We start from the raw sequence: 11,295 nt of genomic DNA on the forward strand, positions 1-11,295 counted from the left end.
ACCCAAGGGTGTCCCCAGCCTTGATCCACACTCTGTCCAGGGGCATGGAGGAGTGTGCCCACACACCCCCAGCTGCTCAGGGCCCTCAGCAGAGCCTGGGGTGCCCTGGCCTAGACCAGCCATCTGACATGCAGGCTGACGGTAGGAACATGGGACAACTGGGAAACCTGAGAACCTCCAATAACATCAAATCTAGTCTTTCACAGGCCATCAAAAAGTACTTGAAGATTCTAAACTAAAAATACAGCCTGTTTCAAGTTTATCAAAGCAGTTTATAGCAGCTACAATTCCTTTTTTTAGTCTCATTATATTCACGCATGAAATTAATTAGGACAGAATATCACCATGAACATGTCTGTGTTATTATTGGGAAACAATTTTCCCTACTTTTCACTTGAAGTGTTCCAGGTAAAAGCACATCCTTAAGCTGTAAGTAAACCTTTTATGGCCCAAAACACACCTTCCCTGTCCAGGTTTAAGGAAACAAGTGGAAGAGGCCCTAAAAGTGACAGCTATATTTCTGTGAGTCCAGCAGTTGTTCCTGGAGCTCAGCTCAAAGTTCTTTTACAGGCTCTTCCACTAATTCCACTGTGTGACATTGTGAATACTACTACTAACAGTATTTATGCAGTACACTAAAAAATTTACAGAGTTTAAAATGAAAAATTCAGGTTATTCTCTCTAACTAGACTATGCCCATCCATTCACTTCACCAGGTAAAAAATCCTGTTCCACTTAGGGTGATGAGGATTTTGCCACCATCTGTAGTCAGGGCAGGACTTGCCACATACAAAGTCCCCAAGAGTGAAGACTTTTAGTACACATGAATTGTGTTGTTTTGGCTTCCCCCCCCCCCCCCCCCCCCAGTTAACTGTATGTGTATTTGATTTGCCCTTAGAAATCAACTGTGAAATCACTTGCTGGTCAATCGCTGTAACATATACTGTAACCTAATGCTGTGTAAATCGGATCTCTCTAAAAGAGAACTTGAGCTGAGGAACTAGCGGAGGAATCTCTACAAAAAAACCTGCCCTGTGAGTTAAATGCAATTACTTTGAAATAAATACCTTGCCAATAAGAAAGCTGTGAAAAATAAAATTCACACTCCTAAAGGGCAAAATTATCACTCAGACTTGTTAAAAGAGTAAACTTGAGCTTTAATCGTTTATACGGACATTACATGTAAGGTGAAACCCTCTTAAGAGAATACTTGTTAAAGTGCATTTGCTATATCCTGTAGCTGTCTATTTCAGACTTTTGTTTCCCTTAAGTATTCAATTTCTTCATACCTTGTAACCTGAAGGATGCAAAAAACCAGATATGGTTTTGTTTTGATAAGCTGTAGCCCCCTGCTTCTATGTTTACTTCATTAAACACTGGTCATAAATCTTATAAAGAAAATATTGGTTAAAATTGTTCTTAACAAATCAACACTTGACAGTTATTATAGCACTAATGCTATTTATTTTCTTCTGTGTATTACTACATCTGAAGGAAAGACCCTTTTCCAAAACTCAATTCAAAAAGAATTAACTTTTTGAAAACAAAAACTGCTTTGGTATTGTAATTAAAGTCCCTACAAACCTGACACAAATTTAAACTACAATGTATCATGAACGTGAGAGATTTCGTTGAAAAACTAATCTTTGCTCCCTGCCATAAACTGCCACAGTGCGGCCACTTGCCATGAGCGGTGCTGAGCTCTGCCATCACTGAAGGTCCGAGTCAGAAGTGGCTAGTGTTCCTGCTGACTAGTTTGGGTAATGGTTTGTCAAGTGCTTGGGGACCTTGCAGATTGAAAGGCACTATATTCCTGCAGTATACGACTTCCACCTCATGTTAGAAGAAAAACATTTCCACAGTTCTTATCAAAACCAAATCTTTCCCAGAGGTGAGCTGAGCAAACATCCAGGCATACCAGAGGTGATGTTTTGGTACAGAAAGATTCTGTAAGTAAATAGCAAGGTTTTCACAGATTAAACTGCAGAAAATGAATGACAAGAACCTCCAAAGTGGAAGTTTTAATCTCCTTTCCAAGAGAAGAGAAAGACAAAACACTTCTGGAACAAACAAAAGGAGTAGTAGCAGCACAGTGGTCATGATAAATACATGACGTTTAGGAAAATATTCCGCCTCCTTCCCTCTGGACTTTTTTTAGCTTGCATTTTGCTAAAATACAGCTTGTATTTTCTCCAACAGCTTAAGACTTTCTTGTAATTGAAGCCCTGAAGAAATGTTTTACTGTGTATCACATCAGTAATACAATGTTTCTCCATGAAAGTGCTAAAACACTGCCTTTCCTCTGAACCGGTTCTTGCATCATCAGAAACTCTCCAGTTTGTTGGCTCTTGCCTTTATTTGATGTGTTGCCTCTAAAGTAGGGGCAAATGAAGAGAGAGCTCCAGGCCACCCAGAGGTGGTGTCTGCTCAGGGGGGTTTTAACATTTGGTGGCTACTATGCTATGAGGCGTGACCTTGCTTTTTACAGCTAAGACATGAAATCACCAAACTTAAAGAAGGGTCAGGTATGTTATCAAACACAAAGCATATTTCATTAAAAATATGAAATTTCTTATAAACAATAATATGAATACACCATTTTTGCAATGTCACACTTGAAGAACAGAACCAAAACTCATGTTTAAAAGCATGATCTGTATGAGAAATGCTTTTTATTTATCACAGGTGACAAAGATCACCATTCCAGTCACTGCTACCAGGAAGCCAGCTAACAGTCCTCAGGAAGATTTGCAATCCACTTAAGCCCTGTACCACAGGGCCATAAAACCCTGCTTCCAAACAGCATCTCTCAGCAACTCTAAGACTTGACTGCCCATGATCTCTGCCTCCCTATTGCAAAAATATGCTGTACCTGGACAGAAACTGAGACTGTACTACTGAAAGCAATTAACAAGACAAGACAAATATAAATAATTGAATGGCTATGAAGTCCTCTTTGGGCATCTATGTATTGTCAAGGAAGACCTCAAATGCAACAGAAGCCAGATTTGAAGAACTCTATCTACTTTGCAGAATGATCTGCTGGAGATCTCAGATAAAATGTGTCAGAGCTGTAAGTCAGGTGAAACAAGTGATAGTTCTCAGGAGGAAGATCACTGTTGTCAAACAGTGTCAAAAGACCTTGCCCAGGAATGTATCCCTCTCAAAAAAACCACCCAATTATTCAGTCAAAAAGTACTCTTTAAAAAACCTTAGGCATTGACTAAGTACAAAAACATCACACTTTCCGTGTTCTGTTTTATCCATTTTAGTTCTAAACAAAAGCCAGTCTTCTGCTTTTCCTATCTTGATCAAAACACCTGATTTTGAGGTCTCTTACTTTTTCAGTGAAATAACCATGCAACAATCACTTGATAAATTTGATCTTGTTTTTCCTTTAAGCCTGTAATGACTGGTGTTGGTGAAAATGAATGAAGCATGCATGGAGAAGCCAACTAGATTTTCGTGAACCAATTCAGGGCAGAGTCCTGATCACATGCGCTTTTCAGGTTGTTTTTTTTTTTTTTTTTTTTTTTACCTTTGGACTGCTTACCCCAGGGACATGCCTTTCTACATACCAAACACTGGCCATGTAATGTAGAGACAATAGCAAGTGTAGTCACACACAGAATCACAAGTTCTAGTTTTCAGAGGATGATGCATCAAGCTCTGTAGGCATTTGCAATGAATCTCACTACACCAGTAACTACAACAAAACTCAACATATTTTAGCTGAAGGTAAATTTTACCAAAGAACTTTTACCATTGTGTATTCCTGGGATATCGGTTGACAATTTCTTTAAAGACAATCATATAGTAGCTACTACTCCTTTTTTAATGTCACAAATGTGTTTCCTGCTCCCAAACAGGAAACTATTTATGTCTATACAGTATTTTTGTCAAGCCAAACTACAGGAGCTTAACAAAAAAAAAAAAAAAAAAAAAAAAAAAAAAAAAAAAAAGCTCTAGAAAGGGAAATGTGACGGGCTGGGAACACAGGTCACCAAACAAAACTCAACCACAGAACACCCAGGAAATTGAAAAGGAAGATCCCTACTACGATCTTCCTGAAAAAAAATAGTTGTGCTTTAGGGAGAAAAAACCCCAAAACTCACTTCACATCTTGCTATTTTTTTTTTCAAATATTTTAAATGAATAACAGAATAACTAGTTTAAAGATGCAGCCTGCATAACAACAACCTAATTGTTGGGACTCAAGTGCAAGGGGATCAGGAGTCTTTTCTGTCTTTACCTCTTCTTATCTGGTAACACATTGTGTTCCTCCTGTTTGTGAAAATTAAACAATTGAGAAATGGTTTGGTCTTCTATAAAGCATAGTTTATTCTTGTGTCTAGTTTATAAAAACTTAGGCATATGTGATATGCAAGGCTTTAAGAAAAAAGCATATTACCCAAAATTAGAGTAATTGCCACATTATTAGCTGTTCAGTTAGTTTTGCAACATTCTGTATGCATTGTCAAGTTTCACATTGCTAATTTCCTAACAAGCACAGTTTGTTTTCAGATGCCCCAAGGCCAGTTTACTAAGACCAAACACAAGCTCTGAACACTAAAAAAAAAAAAAAAAAAAAGAAATTATATAAAAAATTCCTGCAAACCAAGAAATTTTAAATATACAACACAACCACAATTCCAGGGTAAATTGTCCATCAACTGATTTACAAGTATTTCCTTCTTGAAGTATAACAAAACAAAGCTCCAGTTCTGGAGTGTTTTTAACTCACTGCCAGTTTGTGCAATACATTTTTAATTGTGATGTGTAATGCTTTGCAAGAGAACACCCAATCAATTAATCATGAATGCCTTCTCATGGCTGCTCCGTGGGTTCTCCTGGTCGACGTTTATCTAACATGTTGGGAGCACTCTGAAGCATTTCAATGAGCTCCCTTTGAAACACACAGGGCACGCACTATTCTTTAGAAATTCCAGCAAATTCCAGTTGGGTGTATAGTACCCAGGTTCACATGTAGAGTGGCTTAAGCTACGATAGCCAGTTCTCTTCCTGAGAGCTGAGACAGGCTGGAGAAAGACTTAATAAATGTATGTATGCATATGGATGTGTAAATATGTTTACCACAAATTCGAACATATAGCTCACTCCTTTTAGAGGTGATAGCCTCACCACCAAATGAAGCTTTCTTACAGTGCCAAAACCTTCCCACCTCTGTTACAGTTAGAAAAACTACTGGAAACAATATTACATTAAAAGATACTCTGAAATACCTGGTGAGAAGCTGAACCATTTTAGAGAAGGTTAATTATCAATTTGGAAAAAGGGCTAAAATATTTATTTGAAATGTGATATGTCTCTTTCTTCTAGTAAGGCTTTATAAGTGTTTTATGTTTTAGAGCATTTATCAAACATTTATATACTTTATCTATAAACCAAGAAACCAGTAAGACTTGTAATTAAATACCCCTCAAAGGGTATTTTATTATAAAAAAAGACATGTGGTCTTTGGTCAATTTTTTACATTAGCAACACCCAAAAGCTTTAATTAGAGCAGTAACTTGATGCATTCTGAAAATCAAAATGTTACAATGAAATTGCTCAGTTTGCAAATTAGATGAAGAAAGCACAACTATGTACCAGAATCATCTGGAAAACCCTTGATTGGATAAATCTACACAAATAGAAATATTTAAAAATTATTTTCCATTTATACTGATTTCCAAATCACTCATGTAAATGAAATAATGTTAATACTTCTTTTAGAAGCATCTTTTTAAAACACATTTTTACAAAATACTTAAAATGTAATGTTATTATGAATGTTTCTCCTAGGAAAGCCAACACTCCTAGGAGTAATATTTAAAATACTAAAGCTCACATTTGGATTTGCTGGACTAATAAAAAACTGCTCTCTCTCTTTTGAAGAGTGACATATAAACTATTTTAACATGAATCTGAGGAATGCTTTTACTGTATAAAGAAAAAAAATCAACATTTTAAGCACATTACCTTGCAGAATGGCTTTGATAGATTTTTAAATACTTAACCTGTAAAGCATTTTTTACTAATTCATGGATTTCTTGACAGAACATGCTGCTTTTTTTCCAGCCCATAAAGTAAAAAAAAAAAAAACCAAACAAAAAAACCAACCAATTTTGAATTTAAAGACAGTTGGAAAAGTACCTCAAACAAATGTTGAAAACACTTTAAACAAAGCAGACATGAAACCATAGTCACCTTCTAATGATTTAATATTTATCAGTAGTTGCTATAGCAATTTATAACACTGAAAATTATCAAACTTAATATGGTCAGTACCATAGGCATATTGAAAAATGAACCATAATTAGATGAGGACACAAATACCTTCCACAAGTTTTGTCACAAACCTCCTTAAAAGATACTGATACACTTAAGCACTACATTCACTACCAGATTTTGTAAGTTTTGTTTCTAATTTAGTACCTGTAAACTAGTGCTAACTGCTGTATAACCATCAACATAAACAAATCTCTCATATTTGTTTTCAAGCCTATACACAACTATTTGCCTTCACTAAAATATTTCCTACAGAAGGGTATGCATGATTTGCCTTGATAACTCAGCTTTTTAATACTGTGCTTTGTCCAATTCAAATAAAATTCAGTCACATTTTCATGTTGTATTTGTGATGTGAAGTCCATGCACTAAATGCAGTGACTTCAGGGAACTTCTCTTATATCTAAAGGCAGTCAGAACCACCAGAATAAAAGTTTGCTCCCACCACCAAGCAGAAACAGTGATTCAGAAGACTAATAGCACTTCTAGTAAAAGTCCCTTTGAAACTGATTACTAAACAAGATATAACAGGCTTTTACTGTAACTCAAAGTTTACCATCACATTTTAAAGCTGTAAATTTCAATATATGCACTTATTTCCATCAACACATAATTGGATTTACTTCTAATTAACTTATGTTTGACAAAGCACTTAGCTTTAATATACAGATTTGGTCTGTAGTAGTAACAACTGTAAGTGGGCAAGAAATTAATCTTCCTCTTACAAAAATCTTAATGAAGAAAATAATATTCTTAACATTGATTTCCTTACTAGATACAAGACATCTCATGGTTTCTCATGAAATACATTGTTATTTCGCTAATCTGTAGACTACTAAAAAACCAAGATGCCCTTATAGGTTCCGTACTTAGGGTCTTCAGGTTAATTCTAATTTTAAAAAGGTGAAATTCATTCTTTATGTAGCTTCCATTGTTAAAAGTTCCAACCCCACAGTTCACAGCCTAAATGGTTGGATTTTTTGCTACCAGCTGATGAAAAAACAGCATTAGTAATTCTTTCTCTTCAACAATCTCACCTTCTGAGCTGCTTTAGAGGGACTCTTGTTTTTGCTTCCTTTGGGTCGTCCTCTTGGTCTTTTAGGAGATGGTTCACCAGTTGGTTCCTAAATACAGGAAAACATGCTATTGTGGCAAGAGGCTACACATGATCTAAAGGATAAACTAAACTGAGAAATTGCTTAAAACATATGAATTAATAGTATCAATAAATAACATAATATTAATAATGCAACATGAAAAATTTAACAACTCCAGGCAAAGGAAAAAATGTATTTTGCACAACAAAGGAGTTTAACTTCTCTTGCAATTACATAAAAAAAAACCTTTGAAAAGTGTGCGTATTCTAACATGTAAGTTAAAGCAGGAAGCACATTTTTTAAAGATGGCTATGCTTTCCCTCATATAAGAGCAGCTATTCAAAAAATAATACAGTTACCCATTTAATTTCAATTGCATTTCATTATAACGAGATACAATTATCATATGTAGTTTCTAGCATAAACTTTTTTGGGGAAAAAAAAGTTAACTACCAGAATATTGTAAAGTAAGATGAGACTACTTCTCTCTCAAGGGGGCAATTTTTTTTCTGTTGTTCTGCAGTCGGCTTTATATTCACACCTATTCTAAAGATAATTGATTTGCATTAAAATGCAAATGTAAACGCTTATTCAAATAGAACACTAGTAAGCCAAAAAAACTCAACCGAAGAAAAACCTGAGACAAAACCCCAACTCGAAAATGAGTCGATACTGATTATTTTAGCTATTTTCTTAACTAGTTCCTTTGCCTGACAGTAAATAACCAGTCCTTAAAACTGAGTATGAATTACTAAGAGTTCAGATTCCAAATATTTATTCAGTGAATCATAAACACTAAAACTCTTCTAGTCTTGAATATTATACATTTCATTCAGATTACAGGATGTGGTAGAACTAATTAAATGCAGTTTGTTAACTTAAACCAGTTTAAACCCCTTCAGCTTTTATAATTCCCGGGTAGGTTAAGGGGAGGCTGGCGAGGGGACTCCCCAAGTGCTGCAGCTCAGGGGCGAGCCCCGCAGGCACTGCACATCTGGGCTGAGCACGTTGAAGGAGACGCGTTTTTCTTTCACTTCCATACATTCAAATGGTATAGGAGAAAAAAAAATAAGGAAAAAAAAAAAAAAGTAAGGGAATCCTGGCACAAGCCCGCAGGGTCGGTGGGTGCCGGCTGCCGGGGCTGGGCGAGGGCAACCAGGGGGTGAAGCAGGAAGGGGGAGAAGGGGGACAGAGCCCGCAGTCACCGGACCGATGGAATGAGTGTCACCGAGGGCAGAGCGAGAAAACGGGGGGCTCTGCTTTTATGGCTTTCCAAAAAGTACTTTCTGTGCAATTTACAGGACCATATCGGGGCGGGGGAGGGGAAGGAAGCAAAGCAGCCGGGTTTCCCCCAGCTCGGGGCTCTGCTGCTCAGCTCTCTCCATGTTTCCAGCCCCTCGAAGGCTCTCGTGGCAGTGGGGCTGATGCCAAATGAATGGGAGTAAACACGTTTAAAGCCCGCGGAAGCTCGCTTTAAAATGAGCTCCACGGGCAGCCCTACTGCTCAATCGTGACTTCCGAGGGAGGCAGGGAAAAGGCTACGGGCGGCTCCGCGCTGCCCCCGCCGAGCTGCGGGATTAATTGGTTGCATCCGCAGGCAAAATCCTCCTTCGGCGGCGCCGGCGGAGGGGCTGCAGAGCGCGGGGGCTCCCCCCAGGCCCCTCGCCCGGCGGCAGGGGCTGAGCGCGGCTCGGCAGCTCCAGGCGATGCGACAATGGCACTTCGGGAAAGGAAGAGAAGGGGGTGGGGGTGGGAATAACGCACGGATCTAGCAACCTTAGCTCGAATTCAGGTCTTGCAAGTCAGAAAGAGGAGCCCGGCGCGTCCCTTTCGGGGCCCAGGTGGAGGCTGTGGGTGTGGGTGGAAAGGAGCACAGGGCTACGCTCCCCGCGCCCAGACACGGCAGCGTTCCCGTCGCCTCGACCTGCCTGGGAAAGCGTCGGAGCAAAGGCAAAAGGTGTTGCAAATGCAGGGCAAGCCCCCTCCGGCTACCTCCCCCACCTCCGTCGGCAACGGGGGCACCTCTCTCCATACGATGACGGGGGCGAGGGGGGGAGGTGGGGAAGGGGGGAAAGCCGGGGGGGGGGGGGGAGGAAAAAGGCGAAAAAAACTATGCGACTTTCTAGACACCCTCCTCCCCCCCAGCCCCAGCATCTAGGGGCAGTTCAGGGGCCGGGCTGGTCAAGATCGGAGGCGGCAGCAGCGCCCGGTGGGACCCGACACATGCACACACACACACACACGCGCGCATACAGATTGAGATATTGCGAGGGCTGAGAGAGGAGGGAGACAGGAGAGCCCCGTTCCCTGCTCCTCGCTTTCGCAATTTCAAAATCAGCTCGAAATGACCCAGCGAGCGCTGGTTGGTCGGAGCCGCGCTGCTCCATATTCCCCATTTACATTGAAAAGCCGCAGCTCACTCCCTGCACAATAGTGAAAGTCCCGAGGAAGCTCCTCGGCTCAGCCACGGGCAGGCAGCGCCCCGTCGCTCCGGGCTCCGGGGTCCCCCGGCCGGGGCGCCCGACTGAGCCCCTCGCTACGCCTCTGCACCACCTCGCCGGGAAGCAGCGCACAACAAAGCCCCCCCCGCCCCGTCGCCAGGACTGCTTCACTTGCAGCACAATACGTACATGTACATGCCTATAACACTATAGATCTGCGGCTCTACGTATCTATACGATACTGACTTGTGGTTGTTTCCTGGGTCTGCCTCGTCCTCTCTTCTGAGGCTCTGCGGTTGCAGGTTGCTCCTGGGCAGCAGTGGAAGGCTGACCGGGTCCCTCACCTTGTGCACTCATCGTGACTTCTGCTGCTCAGCCTGAAACCAGTCTCTCCAAAGCACCTTGGATGGGGGGGAATCAAAACGAGCTCTTGCTGCTTTTGCTGCTCGCTGCCACCACCACACCGGACGTCCTGGTGCTGCCAAAAAGGAGAAGAGAAGGGGAGGAGGAGGAGGAGGAGGTGATGGTGGTAGTGGTGTTGGTGGTGGTGGAAGAGGAGGGGGAATGAATCTCTCTTACAATTTAGGAATGGTTAGTAACACGAAGCAATTCAAAAGAGGGGAGGTTAAGAAAAAAAAAAAAGGCAGAGTAAATTGCAACCCTGGAAATGCAAGGAGAGAGGGAAATAGTCCGAGGGTAGTCGGGAGCACACCAAGAAGAGGAAAAAAGTCCTACAAATTGAAAGCAAGTGGTGGCTATCGCGCTTAGATCGGATCAGGACAAATTAAGATAAGACACACTGAAAATGGACTGAGAACACTGCACAATCTTGCCAGAAGCATGCACCCTGGGAAGACGGGGATTTCGGCAGCAGCGGGAGCAGCGCGCAAAAGGAGCGATCATTTAAAAATAATAATAATAAAACGATTTGGGAGATTGGGAGGAAAAAAAAAAGGGGGGGGGAGGGCGGTCCTGGGTTCGTGTCTGTGATGCGAGCTGCTGGGACTGGAAATATTATTATGTGAGTCCTGCCCACGGACTAAACTAGGATGAGGGTTAACGGAGGAAAAAAAAACCCAAAAAACACAACAAAAAAAACCCCCAAACTAAAAACCAAGGAAAAGAAAAGAAAAGCCACCTTTACCCGTGAGTGGAAAAACCAAGAGGGGGCTGTAGGGGGAAAGAAAAAAAAGAGAGAGAGAGGAGGAGGCAGAGCGAAAACCCGGCGATGGGGGGCTGGCGGCCGGCCAGATAAAACACGAGCAGCACGGCAGCCGGGGCAGCGGCGGCAGAGCGCGCCGCCGCCTCACGTGTCCCGCACCGGCCCGGCCGCGCCGCCGCCGCGGCTTTAAAGGGCCAGGCCGGGCCCGGCGCTCGCCGCTCCGCACGCGCCCGCGGCCACCGCGCGGGGCTGCGCGGCCGCTGCACGTGCACGCCCCGCGGCCGCGCCGAACAAAGGCGGCCGG

At 41.8% G+C, this 11,295-nt stretch overlaps 1 protein-coding gene across 1 annotated transcript in view; it reads right to left on the reverse strand.

Moving 5' to 3' along the window:
* Nucleotides 1-10,191, reverse strand: part of HMGA2 (high mobility group AT-hook 2) — a gene marked incomplete at its 3' end in the record, with an annotated part of 111,186 nt that extends 100,995 nt beyond the window's left edge. Inside the window, exons 1-2 of the mRNA XM_082281206.1 lie at nt 10,076-10,191; nt 7,329-7,415 (exon numbers count right to left, since the gene is read on the reverse strand). Of these exons, the coding sequence (XP_082137332.1) occupies nt 7,329-7,415; nt 10,076-10,186 (198 nt within the window). The 5' untranslated portion in view covers nt 10,187-10,191. The remainder of the gene's footprint in view (nt 1-7,328; nt 7,416-10,075) is intronic.
* Nucleotides 10,192-11,295: the final 1,104 nt, after the last annotated feature.

The sequence above is a fragment of the Coloeus monedula genome (assembly GCF_965178545.1).
Source record: "Coloeus monedula genome assembly, chromosome: 4".
NCBI classification, from domain to species: Eukaryota; Metazoa; Chordata; class Aves; order Passeriformes; family Corvidae; genus Coloeus; species Coloeus monedula.